This window comes from Branchiostoma floridae, chromosome 6 (assembly GCF_000003815.2).
Source record: "Branchiostoma floridae strain S238N-H82 chromosome 6, Bfl_VNyyK, whole genome shotgun sequence".
Lineage (NCBI taxonomy): Eukaryota > Metazoa > Chordata > Leptocardii > Amphioxiformes > Branchiostomatidae > Branchiostoma > Branchiostoma floridae.
Window position 1 is genome coordinate 24,227,114 of NC_049984.1, and position 13,642 is coordinate 24,240,755.

The 13,642-nt window shown below is 43.8% G+C and overlaps 1 protein-coding gene across 1 annotated transcript in view; it reads right to left on the reverse strand.

The window, feature by feature from the left end:
* Positions 1-25: 25 nt before the first annotated feature.
* LOC118417844 (amiloride-sensitive amine oxidase [copper-containing]-like) overlaps positions 26-13,642 on the reverse strand; it is a 25,031-nt gene continuing 11,414 nt past the window's right edge. Inside the window, exons 4-6 of the mRNA XM_035823592.1 lie at positions 3,162-4,048; positions 2,367-2,543; positions 26-1,544 (exon numbers count right to left, since the gene is read on the reverse strand). Of these exons, the coding sequence (XP_035679485.1) occupies positions 1,031-1,544; positions 2,367-2,543; positions 3,162-4,048 (1,578 nt within the window). The 3' untranslated portion in view covers positions 26-1,030. The remainder of the gene's footprint in view (positions 1,545-2,366; positions 2,544-3,161; positions 4,049-13,642) is intronic.

Sequence of the window (13,642 nt, forward strand, 5' to 3'; positions counted from 1 at the left end):
TCAACACCCGACAAGTATGGGTACTTTTGCTACTTTATTGAACAAAGCACAGGGATGACAAGAGTCCACACATCATATATTTGTTTATCAAAATACTCACATTAATACTCCGCGAAGTAAAGTGCACACTAGATAACAGTGAACAAAAGATTGCCGAGCTCTCAATGTTACTTAAAATGGTAATTAATCATAAAAATAAAGGCAGTGGGTATCTCATTTTGAGGCCGTAAGGCCAGTGGGCTGTTATCTACTACTGCAAATGCACAAAATTTCGCGGTGGATTAATGTTCGCAGTTTTCGCGTTGGAAGCTTCACCGCGAAGTTAAAACCACCTCAAACGTTTTCCATTGCAGTAAGAGACTACAGTGCTACCGCGAAATTAAAACCACCGCGAAAAGTCCTTTTCCCCGCTATCTACCGCGAAATTAAACCCGTAGTTAACTGCATTTACAGTATGTCCAGGACACGTTATTGGAAGGCGGGACCGATCCTTCTCCTTCTACAGTCATTTACCTTCCCATCTATAGTCAGGTACCCATTTTTTACACCTGGGTGAAGTGAGGAAAGCCGCGTCAAGTGCCTGTTACAATGACGCAATGGCTAGCCTGAAATGATAGGAATCGAACTCGGGACCTCGGATTTCGGCCCTCTAGTCTGTCAACTCGATCGTTTAATGCTACCATTACTCAAACGATACTTAAAATGGATTATACATTAGATGATACACTAGATCTTGAAAAGTGTTATAAAGATTAGTTTTCCCACGCAATTGGTTTGCGCTAGTCGCCAAGTATACTAAAAGCGACTGAATGATCCTTCACTTTAAGTTAATCTATTACGCGTACGATTACGATTACGCATGATACAAGCTAGATCAACTTTGATCTGCTTTTCAGGTAGTTCTAGGATTTACATTCCTTACATCTTTAGTTTACAACTGTGAGCAAAGCCCTCTTTAACGGACTATGGGTGCTCGTGGCGATAGCTTTAAAGCTTGCAATCATAGAAAATTCACGAGGTAATTTTTGTACTAATTGGCCCCTCGCCACGTCCCGGTGTAGTGGAACGGACTCTGCTCGGACACACAGGCAGGGCCTGTCGGGGTACCGAACCGTTCCACCCGCACGGACCCAGACTTCTCTCCCGGGGTGATGAGAACGGCGTTAGACGATCCCACCGAAGGATCCTCGTCGTAGTAGTTGAAGGGGCGCAGGAAGAACTGCATCTGTGTCCCCGCAGTAGCCGTGGTCGGGAAGTCCTCGGAGTGAGGAATGTGGTGCGTGGAGAGCGTCACCCAGGCAACCAGGTCCTCGTCAACGATGCTCTCATCATCATCGATGAAGGACTGGAAGTCGACTACGGGGTCGTACAGGTCGTTCTGGTTGTAGATAGAGGAGCTGGCGGGCTCCGAGTCTTTCCTCTGGGTCACGACCAGCTGGTAGTCCTGCCAGGCCACTCCCCGCATCGCTGCCCAGTCCTGCCGGGGCAGCAGTGTCTTCGCGATGCCGTTCAGCTGCACACGGTAACCACGATTCACGCCGAACCTAGGCACAGATAGAACATGTCACATCATACAAATGTATCTAACACACGGTAACCACGATTCACGCCGAACCTAGGCACAGCATGAACATGGTCATATCATGCAAATGTATCTAACACGGTAACCACGATTCACGCCGAACCTAGGCACAACATGAACATGGTCACATCATGCAAATGTATCTAACACACGGTAACCACGATTCACACCGAACCTTGGCACAGAATGAACATGGTCATATCATACAGATGTATCTAACACACGGTAACCACGATTCACGCCGAACCTAGACACAGAATGAACATAGTCATATCGTACAGATGCATCTAACATACGGTAACCATGATTCACGCCGACCCTAGACACAGAATGAACATGGCCATATCATACAAATGTGTTTAACACGTGGTAACCACGATTCACGCCGAACCTAGGCACAACATGAACATGGTCATATCACGCAAATTGCTGCACGGAAACTAAAATTTCCAGTAATTTCTGGGCTCTGACACACCCGCGAAACTTTGACTTTGACTTGACATATCTGGGCCGTGTACAGTAATATCCCCATCCTGTGCGTCCGATTCTTGGGATTCCCGTATATTCCTGTTCGTGGCCCGCGCATGTCAAATGTCACAGGTGTGCAAGTGTCCAGAAATCCCCGGAAATTGAATTGCCGTGGTATCTATCTCCAGAATCTGAAAGCTGTCACACATTGCACCCATGTATGCAAGAAACACCACATTTGCCAACGTAAAATGCCAGTTTACAAGATGCTAATATCTGATGAGTTGGATGTCAACGACAGTACTGCCACACATACCTGTTAGTCTGCCCTTCCCTGTAGAAGTTGTAGTACTTCGGCTTATTGAAGTCGTACTGCACGGCGGCTTCCTTCTCGGTAGTTCTGAGGTTCCGCTGGATGCGGGTCTGGATGTGGCGCAGTTCCGGCCGCTCAGGGTTGGTGATGTTCTCCAACAGGATGTCCACGGTTTCGAACCTGTGTTTGGTACAAACGACAACATGTTCAGTGTTTTGACATGTATGTCTACAGGTTTTCGAGATATGAACGTAACATCGACTATCATAATTTCACCAGGTGCCCTAATACCGCCACCTCAAAAAAAAACACGTTAGTATAGAGGTTTTCCCAAGATTGTCTTGAACACCGAATGTTAAATATCTTAAAAGCAATACAATTCAGATTGAAGACAATCTTGAGAAGGCCTCTATAACAACATTTTTTGAGGTGGCGCCGTGGCGGTATTATGGACCTGGTTAGCACCTTGTGGAATTATGAGAATGTATGTTATATCTCAGGTAGAAACGCATGTCTAACGCTTTTTCCACGGGGTAACCTATATCCGTGTTTGAAAAAAAAAATACTTAGGGATGTCGAGTCCACGGACGGTGATGTCAAATTACATGTATACAATATTTTCATGTATTTGAAATTTGCAATTTGAAACCACCGTCTGTCAACCCAATATACCTATATACCCCATTTTTAAAACATCCGATATATGTTACCCAGCTGATTAAGGTGTACTAGCGTTAAAGTTTCAGACTCAAGACTATGGGGAAAAAGTTTTTTCTTCATACAAAAAGCGTCTCTCACCTATTCTGTGTTCCTAGAATGTCGAGGTCCACCTTGTAGCTGAACGAGTGCTGGTGAACATTTCCGATCTCTCCAGCATAGAGGGGGTAACCGTACGAAGTCGTGTCTTGCGAGGGTATGATGTACCCAGTCAAGCCGACCCGGACTTCGATGACGCCGTTTTGGTGGAATATGTAATCGTAGACGTAGTCATAGTTGTAGACTGTGTTGATATGACGTAACACCAACACGTGATCAGCCATGCCGCCGTAGGAGTGGAAACCACCTGCAAAGTCGGAATCAAAATGGCGGCGGAGTGGTATCCCAGCATTCAGTTCGAACACGCAGACGGCGTTCTTTGTCAGGCTCGGTACCTTGGTGCTTCTTTGCTGTAGAATATCGAAACACGTTGCGGTTTCGGGACAATCTACGCCACGAGCGAGTTCATAACTTCTGCCAACATCCCAATAGGAGTCGAGAAAGAGGTTGTTGAGCATAGCGGGGTTGCTTCCGGAGTAAAATGACGCCGCATCTTGTGAGCTGACTTCGTACGCGATGCGCTCCCCGTTCATCCTGACGTCATACAGCTGCATGGACTGTGACGTGCCCAACCGCCAGTCGAAACTCCAGCCCATGTACTCGATGTGTCGCCCCCGCACCGCGTACCGCCTGCCGCCCGGTTCGGTCAGCGTCGGGCCCCGACTCGGAGAAGCTGGCTGCGGCTTTCCCCTCCGGATGAAGGTAGGATACAGAATGTCGTCGCCTTGTACGTCGGCGTCAGGTGTGTCCTTTTCAACAGAACCGTCCGCGTACCCGGTAATGAGTTGTTCTACTGAGTCAAAGTACTGGTTGTTGTAGAAGACTCTGGACACATGCCAATCACTGGGGTCAGCACTCTCGTGAGTAATCTGTAATCAAACAAGACATTATAAGTTTGATTTTACTGCCGAGTGGCTTTGAATATGGTAACATTAGTGTTGGTTACCGTTACACTAGTGAAATGTTTGGTTAGTTTCGAAATTTGATTACTATTAAAAAAAAAACATTTTAAAAACTTATCTTTTACATTTTTTACCCAAGCGCTTAGGTAACACTTTCGGAAAGAAAGAAAGAAAGGAAGGAAGGAAGGAAGGAAGAAATAAAAAGAAATGAAGACAAAGAATGAAAGAAGGGACGAAAGGAAGGAAGACCGAAAGGAAGGAAGGAAGAAAAGAAGAAACAGAAATAGAAAAGTAACAAAAACAGAAAGAACAAAAGAAAGAAAGGAAACGAATGGAAGAAACAAGGCAGTAAAGAAAGAAAGAAAGAAAGGAAAGAAGAAGGAACGAAAAAAGCAGAAGAAAAACTGAAAGAGGGAGTGTGTGAGAGAGAGAGAGAGAGAGAGAGAGAGAGGGAGAGAGAAAGAGAGAGAGGGACGATGACCTCTTATCTAACCATGTTCCAACAGACTTAAAACCAACTCCTGCACTAGTGCACGTCACACAGAATTCTCACCTGTAGCATGAAGTTGGTAACGTATGTAACGCCGCCCATTCCTTTCCGGTGAAACAGGATCCACGACCTCCTCTCGCCGCTTTTGAAACCTTTCGGTACCGTATCGAAGGTGGCCAGACAATGCTTGGTGCAGTTGTGGTAGGTGTAGCCATAACTTTCCTAAAAGAAAGGTTGATATTGTTGTAACTTGTAAAAAAAGCCAGCTTAGCTGCTTACTTGATCCAGTAGGAAAAAAATAGGAACAGATTTCCTCTCACATCACAGATAATTATTCAACTGTAGTTTGTCCAAAAAGCATGGCAGACCAAAGCATGAAAAATCGAATGCAATTAAATCATTTAATTTGCATAATTGTAGAGGAAATTTAACAAGAAGTGTGTTTCATGCTATATGGAGCATCAATATAATGCCAAGCCTGCAAAATGCCATAATTCCAAAATAGATAGAACTTCATACTTTCGACATAAGTACTTTAGTTGAAGGTGAACATCAGGCATTTGTTATGTAAATGTACAGGTCATTTGAATAGTTAATGATGGCATGTTTTTAGAATATAGTATTTTTTCTGCAAAAGGAGACTTTCCTAACACACTGGGTAGAAGACCATCAGTCTAAATACAGTATATACTCATTACAGACTTATTTGCATTTAACCAATGATATTATATAAAGAAATAACTTTACAAAAGCTTTAAATCCTTCACGGAGGTATGAGATCTCCGAACTCTTGCTGAACTCTAGCTGCACTGTGCCGCTCGTGCTTCGGTCATTGACCTTTTGCCACACGGCCGGTCGCGTGGGTTAATGATTTACCCGTCCAACAGCAGTGCTAAAGTAGGTCAAAGATATTTGGTTTAAAGACCGGGGTCCTTGGCTAAGGTGAAACCTGGTGTGTTTTCGATCCACTAGCATATACTGTAAATGCAGAAACTTTCGCGGTAGTTTAATGTTCGCGGTTTTCTCGGTGACCGCTTCACCGCAAACTTAAAACCACAGCGAATATTTTCCAAGGCAGTAAGAAACTACAGTGCTGGCGCGAAATAAAAACCACCGCGAAAAGTTCCTTTTCCCGCTAACGCGAAATTAAATCCCCGCAAACTCAATGCATTTACAGTAGTACATGCAGTACGTGGCTACGCTACGACTCGAGTTTTCAGCCAAGAAAATAACCTGGTGGTATACTGTCAAGTTGACCGCTTCACCGCGAACATGAAACCACCGCGAAATTTTTCCATGGCAGTACGAGACTACAGTGCTACCGCAAAATTAATAAAACCGGGAAAAGGCCCTTTTTCCACTAACGCGAAATCAAATCCCAGCAAAGTTAAATGCATTTAGTAGTACAGTAGTACATGCAGTACAATGTGGCTACGCGTACGACTCGAGTTTTTTAGCCAAGAAACTAACCTGATGGTATACAGTCAAGTGGATTGAATACTAGGTTACCAAGCAACCTGGGTTTCGACAAGAGTGTTGGGTTCTTTTAAATTCTACGTGCAGAGATTTGAGGCTTGAGGCCTTTAGTGAAATTTTAGCTAAAGATTCCCCATCCAAAATAACGACTGTCTCAAAGAAGGATCAAAGGAGATCTTGAAGGATAAAGAAAAGATATTAAGCTGCTTTTATTGCAGACTCCCACATGCCCCCAGCCAGAAATCGCCACGATCTTCAGATTGTAAACAACATGTCAGAAGGCCACCAACTGCCTGTTCCCAGACAAAAACATTCCCATATCCAGACCATATCGGTCCGCTATCAGTGACCTAGCCTGGATGCCAGACTGCTTCCAGCTGGGCCTACACAAGCCATGCTGGTCCTCGGCTTTATAGGGCCTTCACACGGAAATCGAATTAGCAGGAATTAAGCCGAACCAGTCGGAATGAAGTATTTGCAAACTTCGTGTCACATTCGGGGCCATTCGGGTGGGAATTCCAAATGGGCCTTTAATCCCATTCACACGAGAAGGAATGAGCCGGAATGCCGTCAGAATGAAAATTCTTGTCTATTCCTGTGAATTCGTAGTGCATTCTAGACATTCTTACGGCATTCGAAATATTCTTTGGGCCACACTCTGGCAGGATTCGAGGTGGCTTGCCGTTTCGGTTCTCCATCGAATGAGATAAGAATGTTTCTAATAATGTTAGAATGCCGTAGAATGCAGTCAGACTACAGTCAGAATAGTTAGAATACACTAAGAATCCACTACGAATGCCATTCGATATTTCTCCACTTCGAATGCACCTCGACAGTTTTTAACATGTCAAAAACTTTCGAGCCAGCCAAAAGAACGGGGACGAATATCTCGAATGCAGTAAGAATGTTTAGAGTACAGTACGAATTGCGAGGAATTCCCACGAATAGAAAAAAAAAAATTCATTTGGACGGCATTTCGGCTCATTCGTGCTCTCGTGTGAAGGGGGCTTTAGGGGTCTGGCATTCATGCGGTCAGTGACCTGATAATGACCACTTGGACAAAACAGAGTTCAGATAAACTAGAGTACTCTAGACATACATGCAACATCTGTGATATTGATCCTCGCCAGGGATAGGAATCATTGATTACAAGGTTAGTAGTGAATCAGCGTCTGAATAATCATACAAAAAAAAAAAAAAAACAAGCAAGGTTAGTCATCTAGGAAATAAGATATCTCGACACTGAAAAAAATATACATAGATGCTATCTGAAACGTCTGACCGTTTTCAAAATCATATGCAGTAATGTTTTGAGTTTATTAGTAATTTTTGTGGCTTTTGTGTAACGGGCCAAAAATGTAGAATTACTTTGTGTGCAGAATTAGAGTTAAAGTGTACTTGTACCAAAATTCCAAAAAAATAATTGTAGTTTTCTCGGACAGTTCTAAGGTATGCAGTATGTATAGGTCAAGACACCCATGGGGAATTCCTATGTAGTTGTCAGAGTAGGACAAGAGTCCATCCGTGTAGTCAATTTGTTTTGGTGGCTTTTTAAGTGGCTGATCACGTACAAAGCGCTACCATCATCTGCAAAGATGGAAGGATGCCTACTACTACTACTACGTAAATTTGTTAGGATTATCACATACAGAGCGCATTCAGCGCAATGACCTTTGTTCTTGTCGGAAATTTGAAATTCTTGTTTGTTATGTTCATCATCGTTGTGTTACTTACATGTAATACTATGTAATAGTATTCTTACTGTTTATGTCCGGACCTGGACCTGATCCTCTGTACCTGAACTGGACCTGAATTTTCTGTACCGGTACACGTACACGCCTACTTTCCATGATTTCTGGCCAGAAAAGGAAAGAAACTTGGTACCTTTAGTATGTTGTGTAGAGCAGCCGTAGCTTCCTCAATGAGTGGGAAAATCAGTGGAGCTTCCTTGGCGTCGATAGCCCGGCTGGTCCACGGGATGGGACTTTTTCTAGTGGGGTTGGAGTACGGTTCGTGTCGGGCAGGGTTAGGCAGTGGCCCGACCACGTACTCCTCCACGACCGGTGGTGTCTTCCCGCCAGCGTGCACGGTCACCAGCGCCTGTCTCTCCGGTTTGGCACCGCTGCCGTCAAGGAACGCCAAGGCCTCCGACTTTGCGGGGACGTACAGCTCTGTAGAAACGTAACATCGACATCATAATCCCACCAGGTGCCATAATACCGTCACGTGAAAAAAAAACGTCAGTACTATAGAGGTCTTTCCAAGAATGTTAAATATCGTAAATGTAATACAATTCAGATATTTAGGTGTTGAAAACAATCTTGGGAAGGCCTCTATAACAACGTTTTTTTTGAGGTGGCGGTATAATGGCACCTGGTGGAATTATGCGAATGTATGTTACAGAAACTTATTGATTGCCTCCATGCAAAATGGAATAGTTTTTGGCATGTCTGTTTGTGTGTCTGTGTTTCCGGATATTTGTGGTCAGCATAACTCTAGAACCTCATAATGTATTACGATGATATTTGGTACGTAGTTAGGGGTTGGCAACACGAAGGTCAAGGTCGATTTTGGGCCCCCTGGTATGTGACCTTGATATTGCAGCAGAACTTAAGTTTTTTGTATCTTTTGACCTGGACATGCTGTGGTCTTAGTTTTATTGGTAGCAGATAGCTTGTGATGTATCAAAGGAAGAAGTGATGTATGTTTGGGCCCCCTAGCAACTTGCTATGGAGCTGCAGAAGCATAACGGAACATAGGAACGACGGATTTCCACGATATTGTTTTTCTTGTGCTATTACAAATGACTGATCCTTCATTAAGAGTGTCTGTGTGGCGCAACGGCTAGAGCGTTGGAGTCAGAATCAGAAGGTCCTGAGTTCTAAACTCGCCATGCCCCTGCCCCCATGACGGTGGTTTGACGCCCACCGAGCCTCACGGCTAATCTGTCTAAAGGTGCCAAAAAAAACACCTACGGATTTGGTGCTGCCAGTGTGTAACATCTGCACACTTGCCACTGAGACCCGTGAATTTTTTTTTTTCATTAAGAAGCTTGTCAACACCTGGATATAAATGCAAAAAAAAACAGTGAAATCATAGATACAAAGATTCTAACCATATCGTTTATCATGCTTTCTTCCGTCTAATACTTGATTGTTGATCATAATGTATTGACTTGTACGTGGACTTTAACCATATTCAGACCGGGGGGGGGGGGCTTTTAAGGCCCGCGCTAACTTCGATGTCCTATAACGCCAGAACGGCTTACGCTGGAGCCACCAAATTTGGTGAGTTTTCCTAAAATATTGTTGGCAACAATTTTACGAAGTTTGACAAATTTTTAATTTTTTCTTGTTGCCATGGCAACCGTTTGTTGACAGGCAGTTTTGCCAAAAATCACTATTTTTGATTCTAACTATGTATTTTTCACATTTATTTGCTATATTACTGCGATTTTGTTACATAAATAAAATCTTATATTATTCAGCATATCTTTCATAATTATATATTCATAAATTATGCTAATTTGATGACGTCATCAGCCCAAAATCCAAGATGGCGGACCGAATGGCCAGATCAAGAATAACAAGCTAATTATCCCTTAAAATTTGTAACTACCTGGTATTTTTTCATCAAAAACCATCTAAATGAATGAATTCAGTCTATTTCTATTGCCCTTTGTGATTATTTGTTGCAAAAAAAGTATTTTTAGAAATTCAAAGTGATGGATATAATATGGCGGAGCCCAACTCGTATCTTAGATGTGCATGACGTCATTTTATGACGTCATATTGACGTCATTGATGTTGCTATTGGCAACGCAAGTCGTAATAAACATTATTATTCTGTTATCTGCACTTGTTGTTACAATATTGCAGCATAACTTGAAGTTTTCTGAGAATACCCATTTTTCATGGGTTTGGCCAATGTAATCAAATTGATGACGTCATAATTACGTCATCTTACGTCAACGTAACGTCAAACGTCACATAATTATCAGATATTATGTTGAAATCATGTCCTGAAAATTTGGTGGCCCTACGGCACGTCGTTTTAGAGTTATAGGACTTAGAAGTGGAGGGCCTCAAAGGCCCCCCCCCCCCCCCCCCCCCCCCCGGTCCAGGGATGACCAAAAAAGCCCCGGTCTGAATAGGGTTAACATCACGTAAAGTCTGATATCGTTATGGCCTGTGTTTTCCTAATAAAATCATTCATCATATAATAAACGTATCTTCCAGTAAGATCAAAACGTTGACAAACCATCTCGTCGTAAATGACTACAACAACATTAGGTACCTCACCTCGACTCTAGGGCCAACATGTCCCAAAGGAAAATGCTACAAAAGCTCACCACCCAGAGTGACGGTGAGATAAATATTGTAGGGGGATGCAAAAGTTGGGTAGCGGGCATGTGGCTTTCCCGGCCAAGGGGGAAATAATCTAGTACGGTCGGTCTGGCATCCAGGCTTTGCTACACGTACAAGATTTATGCTCAGTGTACAAGAATGCGTACTACCACACATACCGATGGCGTTGATGTAGTTATCCCTGAATCCGGCCTCGTCCCACGGCGTTAAACCTAGACTCTCCTGACTCTCCATGTAGACACGAACATCGTTGTGTTCTGCCAGGGACAGGTCATCGTACAGTCCCGGGTCGTCTTCGTTCACCGGCTCGACTGGAAATCCAGCGGGGCACGGGGCAGAGTGTTGACTTTCCTCGGAGTTCACACTCGCCACAAAGGCCCCCAGAGCGACAGCCAACGCGATGCACACGAAGAACAACACCAGAGATATCGCCTGCCAAAACGACACGGTTTTCCATGCAGGCCTCTCAGCATTTTTCTCCGGGACAGCGCTGTAAGTGTACGTCTTGCTATCTGCAGTCTCCATTTTCAAGAGTGACTTCAGAGCGAAGCAAGCGGTAGCTGTAAGTCAGACTGAGACAGTGTCTACGCCGATGCTAGTGGCACAGTATGTTAAGCCACGCCTACCACGCCAGGTGAAAGTTTGTAAGATTGTGAACTTGGTTAATGATTTTCCAATACAGGCCATCAGGACTGGGACATTCAACGGGACACTAGAAGTGAAGAAATTTATCCATACAAGAGTGATTAATTACAACAAGGTCTCGTTAATTAGCGTATGCAGGTACTTCAAATGTGCTTAAAAATCTGCCATTGGATCGCATGGGCTTGCTTGTAGGATGATTTAAAAAGGACACTTGCAGGTCCACCCCTCCTTGTATTTGCAAAGTGGAATCGCCGGGCGCGTCATCTTGAGCTTTGATTGGCTGAAGGTTGGGTGAAACGCTAGGTCATCAAAATCTTCGATCGATACTTGTAATCTTGTTTTCTTACTTGTCACCCACAAGCTCTCTTTGTGTTGCTAAGGTCTCTCTTTGTGTTGTTAACCCGTGGACTTTGCACCTACATTCAGTAGATCACAACAAGATCACAAGGGTTCGATGGTAGCAATAGCACAGTTTTCTCGCCTATGTATATTTACATGGTTAAGAGCCCCAAAATGAGAAGCTTCGACGCCACAGAATTTATAGCACACAGTGAGCCAAAGTGCTCGAAAACGTCATACCGTTTCCCAAATCATATCCTGTTACATGAGTAATTGCTATTCGGTGTTATCAGTTCTACCTGGATGCCTAACTTTCATCGCCGTATAAATTTATAAGTTCATTTTTACATATTTTGTAGACTATGCCATGGACTTCAACATATTCAATTCTTGTAACTTGTACACCCTGCCATAAATTTTGAGGCGTCGAACCCTCCGTTCTTAACCATGTAAATCTCCATTGGCTTAAAACTCCGGTGTTCTGCTACCTGTATACCTTCAGTCAGAACGGGGATCAGCAACGGTCACAAGGACCCCCCCCCCTTCCCCCCCCCCCTTCCCCCCCCCCCTGCACAGCTTAGACAGAAGGGCAGTTGGTCCTAAAAATCGCTCGCCCTTCCCCCTTTACTGTCATACCTAATCCTAAATCCAACCGCAAATCACCCATAGCTTTAGTGTATACACCGGTCAACGGTACCCCCTTTTAAAAATCACACCATAATAGTCAATTTTCCCAGGTAAAATTGGGGATTATATCATAGAAGTTGTGATAGAATTGCGTGACCTTGGAATAGCAATGTCTCAACAATTGTCTTGGAAGGGCCATCGTTGTACTTCTTCTTTTGACCGTTCGCCGCCCCCCTCCCATCACACGAAATATGTAATTATAATGCATACTTTTCGTCTCCCCTTAGCTCTCTGTTTATTTCTCCAACAGCCATCCTCCCCCGAACTCAACAACATCTATCCTGATTCATCCCTCGAACCACACTATTGTCTCCTGTAGTGTAGGAGCGCCACCTGGCGAATACAAAACTGGCGCTAAATCAAAGCTATCCATTGGAGAGAGTGTGAAAACTTTACAAGGCCATGTTGATACTGGTTGTTACTGAAATGGAAACCCCCATAGCCGACATGTGCCTGGTGTGTGCAGTTAAGGGAAGGGTCTTGTTTTTACTCTGTGTTTAATCATGATAAATGCCGTTTCTGTCAAGAAAAACACTTAGTAACCACTTCCCGAAGGAAGGGCAGCCTGGTTGCTATGCAGTCGGCCATCTTGGTCTCGCGATAAATGACACGTGACATCCCTGGTCTCGCGTGGCCCAGCGTGGCTCATCTTGATAATTTATCAAATATGCATAAAACTAACTTGAGGCTTGCAGGGCCAGGAAAACTGGTGTGAGACAAGCTTGGACACCTTAACAACTTTATTGAACACAACAGAAATAGTACAACATCTATTTGGTTATGAAGATAACTAGATACAGATTCACGATGTAATGGTAGTGTACACTAACTTATTCTTATCTTATAGTGTTAGTTCCGGCTTTTTATTTAACGATTGTCATATTCTCAATGTTGCTAACCCAAGGCAATACTTAGATGTACATGTAGAGCTCCACGCAGCGTTCTTCATTGCCCTATTATCATATAGCCAGCTGCAGGCCCCGCGGACCAATCAGAAGTCCCCGTTCCACGTTGGTTATGACGCCGTAACAAAAAGAGTCAGGCCAGGCAGGTGTGTATCGCTCCTCTGATTGGTCAGAATGAATCGACACCGGCACCGGTGTCGATTTGTTCCGACCAATCAGAGGAGCGATACACACCTGCCTGGCCTGACTCTTTTTGTTACGGCGTCATAACCAACGTGTAACGGGAACTTCTGATTGATCCGCGGGCCCTGCAGCTTGCTATATAATAATAGGGCTGTGAAAAACGCTGCGTGAAGCTCAACATGTACATCTAAGTGTCGCCTTGTATCAGCAACATTGAGATTATGACTTTCATAAAATAAGAAGCGGGAAATATATATTCTGCGGCCAGTGTTGTCTTCTAAATGCAAGGGGGAATCTCCTTACATATGCATGTACCAAAGAACAAATGTGAATTTTCAGAAATTTGACAAAGGAATTCACACGTATAGTACCAAGAGATATATGCGTCATACAGGAGTTTGCAAGTTTGGGTAGGCTATATGATAATAACGTTAATGACCCGCATGTTCCTCGGTGTACATGGTGTCAT